The sequence below is a fragment of the Salarias fasciatus genome, chromosome 2 (genome assembly GCF_902148845.1).
Source record: "Salarias fasciatus chromosome 2, fSalaFa1.1, whole genome shotgun sequence".
Taxonomy (NCBI): domain Eukaryota; kingdom Metazoa; phylum Chordata; class Actinopteri; order Blenniiformes; family Blenniidae; genus Salarias; species Salarias fasciatus.
The window spans coordinates 21,072,476-21,088,250 of NC_043746.1; the positions used below are offsets into that span (position 1 = coordinate 21,072,476).

A 15,775-nucleotide genomic window follows, 5' to 3' on the forward strand; every position below is an offset into this window, starting at 1 on the left:
CTTGGGTAGGAACAGATTGACCACGCAGCCAGTGAAACGGCTTCAAGTGAAATTGCACCGCCATTATTGTTGCGATCCATCTATAAAAAGTATTTACTTTGACAGGGGTGCACATGCACAGCAGCAACATTTTCAAAAAAGATTGCATTTCCCCACATTTAGAATTGAGGCTTTAAGTCTTTTTGAGTTTTGTGTGTTCTCTCAGCGCTCTGGTTTACTCCAGCAGTCCAAAAAACTGGTTTCATTGGTGATTCTAAAGTTTCCGGTCGGTTTCTTTCTCGCCGTGTTTTCCCTATAATGGACTGGACACCTGTCCAGGGTGGAATCTGCCTTCACCTGAGTTCATTTGAACTCCGGAGAGCTGTACGGACTTAACGTTTGGCAGAAAGGAAAGAAGAACGTAAAACCCCCCTCTCTCCCTGTGATGCATACAAATGTTCAAGTTTTAACTGACTTTTTTAAGAGGCACAGGATCAAGAAATGCCAAGGTAAATCTTCATCCTTTACTCTCTGCTTTAACAATGTCCAAGAGCAAGGAGAGTTATCTTAGTGCGCCGTTCCAATAAGTTGCTTTCAGTCTGGATGTGAACTTTTTCACTCCAGTGAACATTTCAGGACAAAACTGAGGGTGAAAATAAGTGAGAAATCTCTGATTTGAGTTTGATCCAAGGACAAAATTTAGCCAATTTAGGGGTGAAAGCAATGAAAAATATGCACCTTTGTCCTGACATATACCTTCTCTTCACTGCATCTGAAACACTGCATTTCAGAGCAGGTGCCGTGGTTTTGTCGCTGATGGGAAAAAGTTACTGTGAGATAAACAAAATCATTTAAAGATGTTGAGCTTAGATTTGATGTTGGATTTAAGAGCGCATTCTGGGTTGGCTTGAAATGAAATAATGGCGTGGCACTGGTCTGCTGGCCCAAGGATAAGGGGCGATGGCGTACTGAGAGCCTGGCGGGACGCAGACATTGAAGTCGCTGTCGCTTCTTCACAGTGGGAGAGGCTGGAAAGTCCTTCAGACGAGGACTAACTTCAGACAGACAGGCGCTGTCTGCTGTGGTCGGGTCATGCTGTCAAGGAGCAAAAGACACGACCAGGTTTGATCAAAGTAAATTTATTTTCAACCAAAAACTCAGATGAAAAACTCAAAGGAGCCAGCTGAGTAATATGGCAGAACAAAAAAACCCAGAACTCACAGATGTACCGACAAGATGCAGGGACAGACTGAGAGCTTCGAGCTCCACGGTTTTCACATGAAAACGATGGACGATAACAATGGCAGCCTCTGGAGCGGCACGACTCTCCTGCCACTTGCTAGTTTTATAGTTGAGAGTCACCTGTAGCAAGAATCCAACTTGGTCGTCTGTCAAAGCGAATGTCGGTGTACTCGCCATTGTTAGTGTTTCGGACATATTGTTCTCTTCGTGTGTGTGTGTGTGTGGGGGGGGGGGTTTCATCACACAAACAACCAGCTGTGCAAACTTCTGGCCCATTGTGCTGACTACATAGTTTTCCACCGTTTTTTTCCGAAGCATGGTTCTCGAAAGACGCTGTGTAAACACCACGATATCTGAAAAGAAAATGCAAAAGCAATGCGTTTTCACATGAAACATTGTGCAAATAGAGCCTTAATTCTTCACTGTTTTGTTTTGTTTTTTTTATAATTCTTTATTATTTTTCTATTACCAAAGCTTTTCAATTTCACTTTATTTTTTGGCTTGCATTATGGGACATGGTTTCTGTTTACCTTGTTTTAGGGAAATAATGTGTAGGGAAATCTGTGTAAAATTTGTAGCAGAAAATAAAATCTGTATCCTAAATATGTGTTTATAAGGAAAGTCATATTGCTTCCAAACATTGATTTAATTTTATTTGTGCTATATTTGAGCACAAAGAAAAACGTAATGGATGAAAGAGCAATGCTGTCATTCAAATTTGCATTAACTCTGTTTTTGTCACAAACCTCTGTTGTTTCATTAAATTGAGTTATTCCACAGCTTCCAAGCTGTGAAGGACTTTTGTAGGATTTTAAAAACATCTTACTGAAAAACAATAGCTCAACTTTTACAAACAGTTGCCTTCACTTCTAGGAGGATAATCACGATGTCCGGATTAATGTTGCCATCCAGAAACCGCCAGATGCTAATGAAACACACGTGACAGAAATATTCCAGAGATGACAGCAGAGAAAAGCAGATGGAAAAATCACTCCTAACAGGGGAAGCCAAAGAATCTTGTTGATGGTATTTGTAGCTTCCAGCACCACAAATAGAGCAGAATTTATGAGGAAAGACCAAAACAAGAAAACAGCAGGTTTCCAAGCTATAACTCAAGAAGCATCTGTTGACTGCATCAGTGGAAATGACAGAGGGCAAACACACGAGGAGTCAGTCACACGTCTTGGCATGTGAAACCGAGACCAATTTCCATGAGAAATACCTTAAAGCCTCCCTCTGACTGTAAATACTGTCAGTTCAAATCCTGACCATTTAATTGCTTCTTCGGTTTAGTGATTGCTTGTGCTTTTCTATGTATTGAAGCTGAATCCTACACAATTTGTTATTATTGTTTTATTTATCTTTATGAGCTAGTACACAAAAAGTCACTGTTTTGAATCCCTGAACCTTCAACAGAAAGAACAGTGAAAGCCACAGCATGTCCCTGCCCTAGTAGCTACGACTTGTTGCCTGTGAGCAAGGCATCTAAACCCCTGAATAGATAAATTGATAAATGTTGCTAATATTAGAAAAATATCAGAACAAAAACTGAAGCAAAATGCTTTGGGAATTCCCTCTTCTTGAAATGTCAGAATATCTCCCATAAGCAGGAGCTCTCTGAAAAGCAGCTTTAATAATGTCCCCGCAGTGTGAAGGAGGTCCGAAATCCCTCCAGTCAACAGACAACTCAGAAATCTATAACATTTGAAAACATTTCATTGAAAAAAACAAACAAAAACAGAATGTGAAGACAGTCGGAATGAGATTCGTTCAGTGAGCAGCATTTGGGGAAAAACGAAAAACAAGAAATGAAAACATCTGTTGCCTCTGGTGGGTTCGACGTGTCAAACAGCACGAGCTTATGTCTACGCCAGAGAAAGCAGAGGAGCCTTATTGAGAGAAAGCAAGGGGGAATGAGGAGAAAGGAGGAGGATAACATTTCAATAAAAAGACAAAACAAGTGAGCAGCTGCAGGATCAAGTCTCTTATCCGTCTCCTCTGAGGTGAGGATGCTGAATGGAAATGAATGATGACTAAAAATACCAGAACTGCCACATTTCAGTAAAGAAATTAACTGAGACAGAGACAATGAAACGTACAGACACAAGAATGCTGGGGTTTACGTATGAATTACCAGAGGTAACTGATAACTTCAAGTAATTTTACTGTATGGCTCCGTGTGCGCATGGACAAGTTGCGCACTGTGATGTGATGTTCCACTTGGTATTGAAGCAGAATGAATTAACCAAAAGTACCACTGAATCCTTATCTTCTTTCATATTTAAGAGTCTGTTCTGTTTTTAGGGTTGATCTTGCAAAATCGGGCATCCAGATTTAGTTTGTGTTTAAACTATCATAAAATGGAATAATTTTTAAAGCCTTGCCTTTACCTGTTTTTAAATTCTGTGCGTGCAGGTCAAATGATGCTGCGCTCATCCTATGAGCAAAAAACAATTAGAAATAGAAAGAAATAATGATATTTCACTCCAAATAAGCAGCAAACAATGTTTTTTTTTAAAGTAGCAAAGATGTCGTAAACCATTAAAGAAGAAAGAAGACTGCTGAGTTTTCAGTAATTCAATTTATTGGTAATAAAAGGAGCTGGAGGCCTCGGGGCTCCAAAATCCTAAAGTTCACTTCATGTTAGTGTTTGGCTGATTTCATTAGAACAGTAAATTATCAATGAATCTTGATGTGAGTTTACCTTTTGTTGTTGTGGTCAAGACAACGTCACAGTGAGCATTTCAAAGCTTCAGGTTTGTCGCGTTTGTTTTTTTGCCCTCTCAACGCTTTCTACAATTGTGCTGTGTGAGTGAACCGGCTGTGGATCTCTGCCTTCAGGCGACAGAACGCTCTGAAGCAGCCAGTGCAGATCTGCAGTCATCCCCCTGTGCAGCAGAGAGAAAACCTGCTGAACACATCTTGACTTTATATAAGACGTCATGTGTGCTGTTCTGTCGTTACTAATTTGACATGCAGATGCCTTTTCAAGGTGAGAGAAACAGGCTGTGAATAGAAAAGCACACGTCAGAGAAAGATGGCGGCACTACAAATAGAGATGATAACAATTCCAATTTGAAGGAAATATAGTGACCGTCTCAATCTAAATGCCTCCAAGAAACTCTTAGATGAGGATGAATGCTTTTAGGGCTATCTGGTTTCTGGGTTTAGTGTAGAGTTTTATCAAAATCACAAGATTTGACAAACCTGTTTAGATCTGTTTGACAAAATTAAAAAAAAAAACAAAACAAAACAACCAAATATCCCTCCGTCCATCGTCATTCTAGCTTGGTATCAGTCAAGAGCCATGAATTCCAGGAATCTCTGTCGCTTTAACTACCTGGAGCCGCTTGTGTCTACAGTCTCATTCTTTTGGTTATGATCCAGAGTTCATGACCAAAATCACATGATGACCTCCTGACCTCGGCTTTGCCTCGACACCCTGTCTAAGAAAATCATGATCAGAAGAGGCAAACTGGGTGGAGTCCAGCATCACCTCTCACAAATCTGACTAAATACCCCAAGCTCTCCTAGTTTTTCAAATGAAGACTTTTTTCTTATCTGAATTGAATGAAGTAAATATTGTATGAATTATTGAAAGAGTTGATCATGCTCTAATTCAACACAACCACGGCAGCTTGTGACCACTGAAAGAAGCAACGCGTTTCAGATTTTTTTCTCCCAGAAATCAGCCTGTAAATAATGTTTCTAATGCAAACACAAGAAATAAACAGAGGGAATCAGAAGGAAACGGGGGGCCCTTTAGACCGCCGTTGGTTTATGGAACTGCCAGTCACGTCGGCCGTGCCTGCTTCTAACCTGACCCAGGTCAACGTGCATGAGTGTCTGTGTGTCCTTGTGCATCGATGCATACTTTTGATTATTTGTATGCGTTTCAGCCTTCGAGAGTGTGTGTGCACGCCTACTGCGTTTCAGTGCATGTATGGACATTTGTGTTGGCACAATGGAAGGATTCACGCTTGTGTTGGAGACGCTGTGACTTTTGTGTCATTCAGACATCCTCATTCAGACAGAGTCAATCTGCAACCTTTCAACACAACTATTTTGGGAGCTGAAATAAAAAAGCACCTCCTGACCTTTGTTAATGGCACAGCACATGCAGACCACATCGGGCGCGAGCACCAGGTCTAAACTGCCGAAGGCTGCAAAATGCCACGCCGCGCAAGGAGGTAATGAGGTCGGATCATCGCAGAAGAGGCAGGAAAATATCCACAGTGATACTCAGACCCACTGCTGCAGTGGGACACAGTGTTCACTCACCCATCTAAGGAGGAACAATGGCTATTACCAGATGGTAATGTGAGCATTTGCCAGACTACGACTATTTAATAGAAAAACTTTTTTTCCTGAAACAGGAGCTCCTCATTAACTTGGTGTTTTTGACAGCTACATGAAAGCTGCATAATCGGAACATTAGTGTTAAGGAGTGCATCCGCAGCGCCTTTGACACTAATATGAAAACCCCAGGTAAGAAAACTGGAAAAGGGAAATAATGTTCAAAGAGAAAAAGTGAAATTAATTTGGCCGATGTGGATGAAACTGTATGGGCAACAATGCTGACAACTTAACAGTTTTTTTCACTCTTTCAATAAGCTACGTTTTGTGGTTTTGTCTGGTATTCTTGTAAACTTTTAGCCGGTCTGATCAGGTGACAGAGTGTTTTCAATTAACGTTTCTCCCACATTATTATTCCTATCTCCTTCTATGCCCATGAGTTTTACAAGTCGGTCCAAAAATATGGAGCACAGGTAACAATATCATGTACAGGCGAGTCGTCTGAGATCAGCTGAGCTCTTCTGAAGCAGGTCCTGAATGTATTCATGGCAGCAGCAGCAAGCCGCCTGAAAACAAAAGAACAATGTTTCTTTGAAGGCAGGTGCTGGAAAACTATGAGGACACGTACACACACACACACACACACACACACACACACACACACACACACACACACACACACACACACACACACACACACCCCAGTGGTCAAAACAGGCTGGAGGGTGATGTAGTTTTGGAGGTTCATGGTTGGTTGGCTGCTTCTGATTCCTTTCCTATCACACTGGAGCAGGTCTAAGCTTTGGTCAACACACACACACACACACACACACACACACACACACACACACACACACACACACACACACACACACACACACACACACCCCCACCCCATTGAAGCGAGATAAATATAAATATGTGAGGGATTTCGTACTTATCACTGATGCTACACTCGTCTTTTGACCCGCTCCCAGTTCAATTTCTTTCTGTTTTCCTGTCTTGTTTTTTTTTGTCATACACCCCTGCTTCCATTCTTCTTTTATGTGTGTTCTTTTCCTTCCATGCGACCTCCTTTATTTCCTTCTTTGTTTTTGGAATATCTGTCAAGCCTTTTATTTTCCCAACTCTTATGGATCTGCTTCTTTCTTCCTCCCCCTCTTTCTTCCCTCCAAACAGATCTCCCTGTTTCCTTGGTATCTTTCTTTCAGCCCCCCCCCCACACACCACCCCTTGCCCATTCAGAATGATTCTGTTATCCGTACAGTTCCACTCATGTCGTGGTATCACTGCAGAGCAGCAGCATCTCGTCCCTCTTATAGTGTCTGTGATCATGCTTATGCACACAAACATTTTTATTATCCTCTCTGTGGCTACTTTTAGGTTTTCTATAATTGTATCTGCTGGTCATGTTGCCAGATTATTTAATCTGAATCAAAATATTAAATCTAGTGTTTTGCTCACTCCTGACTGTAGCATGCATCACATGAAATATGATATTTGCGTCCCCGATGGGCTCTTCTCTGTTTACTTACTGTCACGGTGTTGAAGTGATGAAGGCCGATGCTGACAAACTCAACTTCCTGTCTCAAGCAGCACTTTGAGCATCCGAGGCCAGCTGACGATCCACTGCCTGACAGTCCTGCAGAGGAAGGAAATGGAACACAGATTTCTGCAATAGTAGCAATTTGACCTGATGTGGTCTCTATCTGGTGTTTTACTGCAGGTTTAGGGAGGGAGGAGGCAAAAACTGTGACAATGACAAAAAATGTCACATATTATACTCACAGGTCGCAATCAAAAGAAAAGGTTTAAAAAAAAAAAACACAGGTCAGACTTCTTTCTTCTCCCAAAAATGACAAATTATACAATCGTGACCTGCTTGACTTCTGGACAGATACATTTCTAGACACATATTGAAGGAAGTTAAACACAAGTTAAATGCAAATGACAAATCTGAAATAAAAAAAAAAAGATGTGGGATTAAATGCTTCACCTTACGTATCGTTCTTTGAATAGGTTTTGCTTGTTTGACTCAATGCTGCATTACTTATCTGTAGGAGGCTCTTTTTTTCACTCTATCTTCACATATAGGCCACAATAAATAAAAAGAAATCAAGTTTCCAAGGGCCCTGCCTGGTTTTTATCCTCTGACTGCAGTACACAGAGCGCTCTTGAAGGTATTTATACCCCTTCTATCATCTTTCTGCAGGTACTACGCTATCTGCTGCCAGCCGCTGGTCTACCGGAACAAAATGACACCCATGCGAGTGGCGTTGATGATCGGTGGCTGCTGGGTCATTCCCACTTTCATTTCTTTCCTGCCCATCATGCAGGGCTGGAACAGCATCGGCATCGTCGAGCTGGTGAGCACGGCCGCCTGCGTCTCCGCGGGGGGGAAGGAAGGGATCCATCAGCGGGGCTGTTCTCACGTAGGAGCGGAGTCAAAAATATCGCTAACAGACAGTCGATGTTCACGGTGGCAGAAGTTCACTGTTAACTGGAGGCAGCGCGTTCTGTGTCCTACAATGTTCAGACTGGTTTGTTGTTTGTTTTAATGTATGAGGGTTGTTTACATTTACAGTGAAATGGAAAAGGTGCAGCTGATTGCCAAGACTTCCTGTTTCCTGCTAAAACACGAAAGTTTTAAATGGACCTGATATGTATGTATGTATGTATGTATGTATGTATGTATGTATGTATGTATGTATGTATGTATGTATGTATGTATGTATGTATGTATGTATGTATGTATGTATGTATGTATGTATGTATGTATGTATGTATGTATGTATGTATGTATGTATGTATGTATGTATGTATGTATGTATGTATGTATGTATGTATGTATGTATGTATGTATGTATGTATGTGGAGAGAGAGACCATAAAACTAAGTGCGCCAGTAACACACATAAAGCAGCATTTTTCAAAATCCACCTAGAAACAATTTGCACTGTTGACAGACTGTTGCCATGGTGATCAACAAGCTGGACGCTGGTCTAGAGAGAGCGCTGGGGCACCGCCCCAATAAGATAGCTAATAAATTAAGATTTAAAAACCTCAATAATAAATAATCTACATTACGATTTTTTTTTCAAACTTTCACAATAGTTTTTTTTTTTTTTTCCCCCAGGATGCAACCCTACTTTTCAGCTTTTAAGTAATGAGTGTATTTCTACACTTAAAGATGATAAATTTTCTTTCTGACTCCAGAAAACTGGATTAACAGCAGATACATAACTCACTGTAATTATTACATTTAAGAAGATTTATTAGGCACTCGTCTGTGTTCTCCCTACCGCATGTGCGTCCAGGTTTTTCTGCTTTCTTGATGTTCATTGGAATTTTTATGCTAATAAATATTCAGCCTCAATAAAGAAGCACTCAGTTTATCCTTTCAAGCCGGTAAAGTGCCGGTAAAGTGCGGTTTAATTGTTTGAAATTTAAAATGAAAGCTACGTAAAATACAACAACTGACAAAATATAGGAAGATGATATGAAAGCATGATTTCTGACTACAAAAATGTAAAAACAGGTGTGACAGAGAGAAAGATGACAGTAGGGGAAACTCCTGAGCCGCCGTCAGCCTGGCTCTCCTGTCCACAATCATCCAAAACGTCCTTCTGGCACAGCTTGGTAGCTATGGCAGCGGCCAACATGTGGCATCCACGCATTCAAACACACACACACATTTAGCGCGGCAACAGTCTAAAGTTAGTGCAGAGCTGCAGCAGTGGCAGTGCAGCGGCTCTCTCCGGGTCTCATTAGAGCTGCTGAATATTCCGAGGAGCCGGTCAGGTCTGGCACGAACTGAAACACCCCCGAAAAACCAACAAAACAAGCTGCATTCAGGCTCAAAGAGGCACAGGTGCATCTCAATGGCTCTTTCTCCAATATGCTTCCTGTGCGTGTGTGTTTTTTTCTTTTACTGCAGCTTTGTGGAAAGTAGAGGAACTATGTAATTTTTCCGTTGCCCAGTCCTGCTTTACTTAATGTTTTCATTTTTATCAGAATATCTGACAACAGGATGTCCTCTGTTAGAGATGTCAACTATAAGGCTCATAGGCTGCCAAAAAGTCTAATCTGTCCTGCAAGATGAAGTCTGTCATGTGTCAGAAATTATGACATGAACTGAAATATTTGACCACCGGGGAGCACAATGGCTCAAAGATTAGTTTGTGTACTTTTTCAGTCAGCTCAGGTGATCAGGATCAGTACATAGATGTAGAAGTGGGTTTACTTTAATGTGAACTTCCCAAATCTTCAGAAGTTATTCTGATCACATTATGAACGAGGCCGACTATATTTTAAAGTTCAGCTTGACGTGACTGGATGTTTTATGCCTTTGAAGATAAGCCTTTCACATATGGAAAAAGGTAGTGCACTTGTAAATGATATAGTAATCCTAAAGTAAAGACAGATTTAGTGTTGTAGTTATTTATATATTGCTGTATAATGTGTTTCTTCACAGGTCCAGTCCACTTCAGACTTTACACTTTAATTTTACAGTTGAACATAAAATAGTGGTTATTGTCTTTACATGTTGTTTATTTACCCATTTATCTACTTTTTGGTTGTTTTCTAAAATTATTTTGTAGTTATTTAAGTACATGAATTTGTGGATTGCATGAAAGAGTAAAAGAAGGATAGAATATCAAAAGCTTTTTCTTCTCTCTGTTCCTTTTCAAGTGTACAAGGATTTTATTTTATTCATTATTTGTTCATTTTAAAATGAGAGAGTTGCAACATGGTGACATTTTGAATTTTATTATTGCACCTTTTCCCTAATTTTCATTAGGATTTTATAATGTAATGAATGTAATGATGTATATGTGATTTACTAGCCCAGTGAACTAGTATATCTACAAGAAGCATCAACTTCACCTTAAAGTTTGCGATTTATAAAAGCTGTCATCACATTGTCGTTAAGACCTCAGTTTTCCTCCCGTGAGATAAATCCTAGTTAAGGTCTGTGAGAATAGGCCTCACAGATGAATTACAGATTTCAGATGTGTCGGTTTCATCCTGCTGCTCGGCTCCCGTGGGTTTAATTACTGTGTGTGAACTCAAGCGGGAGATCTAGTAACCTCACCTGACATGCACATATATCAGTCCATTGATAAAAACAGCTCCCATCTTATATATGCAACCGAGAAAGAGAGAGAGAGAGAGAGAGAGTGTCCTTCATTCAGTAATACGGGCTGGAGTGTATTATTCATCTCTTAGCTCACAGCCACCGTTTCCTGCAGAGATGACTTGATAGCAGCGGGGAAGCCGAGATTGGACTTCACTATGATTTATAGTGACGTGGAGAGCATCCCTCTCCCTAAATAGCTGCAGACCACCTTTTTATTACACAGACTCATCCAAGGAGACTCGGCCTCGGTGGGTTTGTATAAATCTAAAGGTGGTTTAGTACCTGGTGGAGTCGCTCAGCATTTCAGCAAATGAAGCTGTACGATCAGTGACTGTTCCCCTTGATGTGATCTCTGCCAGATTAACAAGAGGCGCTACCAGGACGGGGGCAACTCCACCTCCTGTGTCTTCATGGTCAACAAGCCATACGCCCTGACCTGCTCCGTGGTGGCCTTCTACATCCCGCTGGTCCTCATGGTGCTGGCCTACCAGAGGATCTACATCACGGCTCGGGCGCACGCCCTGCAGATCAGCATGCTTCAGCGGGCGGGCGGAGCCGGCGCCTCCTCGTCCGGCGCCAGCGGCGGCGTCGGGGCGGGCGCCTCGTCAGACTCTGCGGACCATCAGCGCAACCACCGCATGCGAACTGAGACTAAAGCCGCCAAGACTCTGTGCATCATCATGGGGTGCTTCTGCCTCTGCTGGGCGCCGTTCTTCGTCACCAACGTGGTGGACCCCTTCATCGGGTACACGGTGCCCGACAAGCTGTGGGTGGCCTGCCTGTGGCTGGGCTACATCAACTCCATGCTCAACCCCATCCTCTACGCCTTCCTCAACAAGTCCTTCCGCCGTGCCTTCCTCATCATCCTGTGCTGTGGGAGGAAGAGGTATCGCAGGCCGTCCATCCTCGGGTCGGGCGCGCCGTGCACGGCCACGCAGATCAACGGCTCCACACATGTACTCAAGTAAGTCCTGGAAACCAAGCTCTTTTTCGTCTTCTGGCGGTGCTGCCTGGGCATCCCTTAAAGCCCAGATTCCACATGGCACAGTCACACTGTCGTCGTTCATCTGTTTCAAAACATCACATTGCTCTCATGGTTTAAGTTAAGGCAATAAATGAAACATAGTTGAGTTTTGTTTTGTCACGCGCTGGTGATAAATGAATAAAATACATAAAAATCATCCTGATACAGACCTGCTAATGCACTGGGAGTGAAATTAATTGAAATCACACTTTCGACACACGCTGTGTCTCATTCCAAGTGGAAACTAAAATGTTTCTCCTCAGAGTGAAACCCTCAACCCTGAATTAAAAAAAAAAGTCCTGATGTTTTGATTTTTTTTTATTTTTGGAGAGAAACAAATGAGATGGTAATGCTTTTCTAATAACCCTATCTGGTGGTAAAAACTACTTTTAATGCCTATTTATAGTGTTTTGTCAAAATGCTCCTAATTTCCTCTCAATTGAGCTTTTTATTTTTTTACATTTTCAAAAAAGTCTCCAGTCTAATAGTTTTTGTTCAGTACTTTGCGGAAGTTGTTGATGTCTTTTCAGTTTTTGTGGATGTTGTTTTGTTGGTTGTTGGTTGAAACGTTTATCTCCTAGAACATAGCAGGGTTTTTTTCATTTTTCCATCAATGTGCTCTTTTAACTGCAGGCCTTGAGGGACTAATGAACACACAGCAGTGTCACAGGGCAAATGGCAGAAGTCTTTTGTCAGTTTAAATGATTTGTTTACAGGTGGTTTGCGGATGATGTTATCTCTGTGAATACTCTCCCTCACTCTCAAAGAGAAACAAACGGCTTTGACTTTTCTGCCCTCTCAAACTGCTGCTATTTCCAAACGTGGAGCACATGTTTCACAGCGATAAGGACTTGACGTTTAGCATGTTTTCCTCAGTGGCCTGTTGAATATTTAATTTTTCCTTTCTTTCTGTCCTTGGTTTTTCTGCACCCTAATGGGATGATGCTATCTGTTTGCTGTAGTGATAAATGTTGCATTAGTGAGTATTTCAAACAATAGTGGCTGAAAGGGTTAAATAAGAATGATGTCACTGGAGTGGTCAAAGATTTAAACTTAGCTCTGATATTAACCTGAAAGTCATGTTTTTGGACAGAATGAGGAAATCCAATTTTGATGCCGCTATCTGATTTTCTTTTGTTGTTTATATATTTTATTCTTTTCTTTTATCTATTTAGATTTTTCTCCTTTAAAAATTGAGACGTCTTCCTTCCACCCATATTTGAATTTTTAAAGGTCGTGCAAAGAAAAAAAAATTAAAATATACAAAGAGCAACAGTGCAGCCAGCTGAAAAACTTGATGTCGCTTCAACTTTTAAGGTTTGAAGCCTGTATTTCCACTGAAGAATTACATTCATATAATAATGGATGCGTAGCTTTGAAATGTCCATGTGAGCCTGATTCAGTGTCCTCCCCTCATTGTTTGGGATTTGTGTGATCATGTTGTACTCTTATCAACCACAGCAGTATTATTCCTTTCTAAAAGATATCATCTGGCTCCGTACGAGTCGATAAACTGCAGTAATGACTTCTTATTTAAATCCAGAGCAGAGATAGCCTCCCATCCATTCATGAAGTGCTTCGACAGAAGAAGACGGGGACTTTCAGAGTGGTTTGGTAGTGAAACCCGCTCTGACCTTTAGAGTAATTATTTGTAGATTTATGTAAAGTGTGGGTGAATTTTAAGATGGCTTTTATGAACATGAATATTTCAGCATGTTCTGTCTCTGGTTGTTTTGACCCTGGCGGTGTTTGTGATGTCTCTTCATTTGCAAGCTGTTTCTCAGATATAGCCACACAACCCGAAAGGCTTAATCACACCGAGTTTTAACGTGTTCTTTCTTTTTTTCTTTCCTTAACATTTGACAGCGCCCTTCATCTTGCAGGATTTGTCACACGGTGGTCTTTATTTTTTCTTCCCGCTCCCTAAATAAAAGGTCAACAGTTACCTTATGTTCAGTACGGGTTGCTCTGAGGAAAACACAATTTTCTTGTCACTCTAAAACAACACAGAAGCGCTCTGGTCCGAAATGATGATGTTAATCACAGACGTCTCCCTGCCAAATGTCCGATTACTGGAAATATTTAAGTTTTGTATATTTTTCCAACACACTAGAGAGAAAGATTAAAATCTAGGGATTTTTGAGATGAACAATGAGAGCCAGACAGGAGACATTATCAGTGCACAGTTTCACTTGTGTGGTGCATGATAATCATCTACCTGCACAGTCCCATTGAAGATCCTTTCAGGCTTAAAACTCAGCTGCAGAAGCAATCAATTCCACTTATTTGATTCTCAGCTTGAAACCATATGGGGCAAGAACTCCCGGTTGCCATAATATCCAGCCAAGCGACACTGTTGTGGAAGTTACTGGAAGTCCTAATTACAGTTATAGTCCCTCAAAAAAGTAGTGGCTTTATTCTTTCCTGGTTATTGGAATTGAAAAGTCAGGGAAATAACTCTTGTTAGGTTTAATTTCCTCCCACTGCTGAGCTTTCAGTTGCATTATTGCATTGCCGCCGTATGGCATCCATTGAACTGTAAGGCTGCAGCCCGACGGCTGATTCACTCATTAAGTTCAGCGAAGTTTACTGGATTAGTTCGTCGGGGATGATGTCCTACAATGTGGGGATGTTGGCGCTCTTTGAAAGAAATGTATTTATAAATGATTTACAAAGATAAACAGCTCTAAATCAGCTGGAATAAAATAAGCTGAGCGCTTGTATGAAAGTAAGCCAATGTGTATTCTCCATCCTCACTACTGTGGAAAGCAAGGAAGACGGACAGAAAGAAAGAAAACGTACTTTAATGATCCCTATGAGGAGTTTTTTTGGGGCACGGTAACCTCTTGGTATACAAATCTGTGAATGCATACACTTCTTTAAACTTGACGCTACCACCTTATATTTTAGCTAACATCTATCTAACGTTCAGGTTCCTTTCAAGACAGCTTAGTTATACCAGGCGAGAAGAACCACTAGATGGAGTGTAGAGATCGATAATGATTATTTAATGAAATGCAAATAGCTCAGTAATTTGGGACATTTAAATGCAAAAAAGTCAGTAACATAATAAAGTGATATAATATTTTAGCCAACTCAAAAAAAAAAAACACACAATGTTTTTGCAGTGGAATGATCAGAAATGGGCACTGTGGATGGCATTAATTCATTGATTATATACGATGTGCAGCACTCTCTGTTATGGTTGTAATATAATTTATTTATTTATTTTGCTATTATATTCCATGAATGGCAATTTGTTCGATTATTTAGAACTTGCCGAGAATCGATAATATTATAAAAAGGCACTACATTATTGGTGATTATGAAATCACTTGTTGTAGGGAATTTAGTGAAATTGTAATTACAAACAGAACTGCTTCAGAAACTGGTTCTGCAAACACATTTTGAGCACAGAGAGAAACGGCAGCTGTATAGCGTTTGTAAAAGCTGCTAAAGTAAAAATTAATAGCCTTAGTAAACTTCAGTATTATTAACTGAACGGCGGTGTATAGCCTCATTATTTGATTTACTGCTTTTATTTGAAATACTGTGAACATGTTAGGAGTGAAGTTCGCTGTTCTTTAGATCAGTTCTGCCTACGGAACGTTTCCTGTTCCAGACTGAAAGTTGTGGGCTGCCTCCAGAGAGTCGCTCCTCAGTGTTGGGATCAGGCTGCTATTATAGGCTGGTCCACATGGAAGTCATTGGTATCGTCATTCTTTGACTCAGAAGCAAGTCATTTTAGAATTGAAGTGCGATTACTCACACAGAGAATATGTGGGGCCATCTGTGATTTGTGTTTTTCTCATTGGTTTTCCTCCCAGTTATCCTTCATCCAGTTGAACTGAAACCGTTCAGATTGACCTGGTTTGCAAAGATGACAAATGTGATATTTTGTATTTGACTTTAGTTGGATCCTATTTTAGCACAAATTCAAATCATCATCTGTTTTATTTGGAAAATCATTTCATTCTTGGCCAATATATTGTGAAATAGTTTTGATCTAATAGGAAACCATAATATTAACTCAACTTCACTCTATCAGTCATGTAAAACACAGCTTAAGAAAAAGAGATTGGTCGGACACAGAGC

At 40.8% G+C, this 15,775-nt stretch overlaps 1 protein-coding gene across 2 annotated transcripts in view; it reads left to right on the forward strand.

Moving 5' to 3' along the window:
• LOC115402224 (5-hydroxytryptamine receptor 4-like) overlaps nucleotides 1–15,775 on the forward strand; it is a 166,138-nt gene that overhangs the window by 109,296 nt on the left and 41,067 nt on the right. For both annotated transcript variants that reach the window (XM_030110744.1, XM_030110738.1), the window contains exons 5-6: nucleotides 7,730–7,883; nucleotides 11,016–11,620. In XM_030110744.1, the coding sequence (XP_029966604.1) occupies nucleotides 7,730–7,883; nucleotides 11,016–11,620 (759 nt within the window). The remainder of the gene's footprint in view (nucleotides 1–7,729; nucleotides 7,884–11,015; nucleotides 11,621–15,775) is intronic.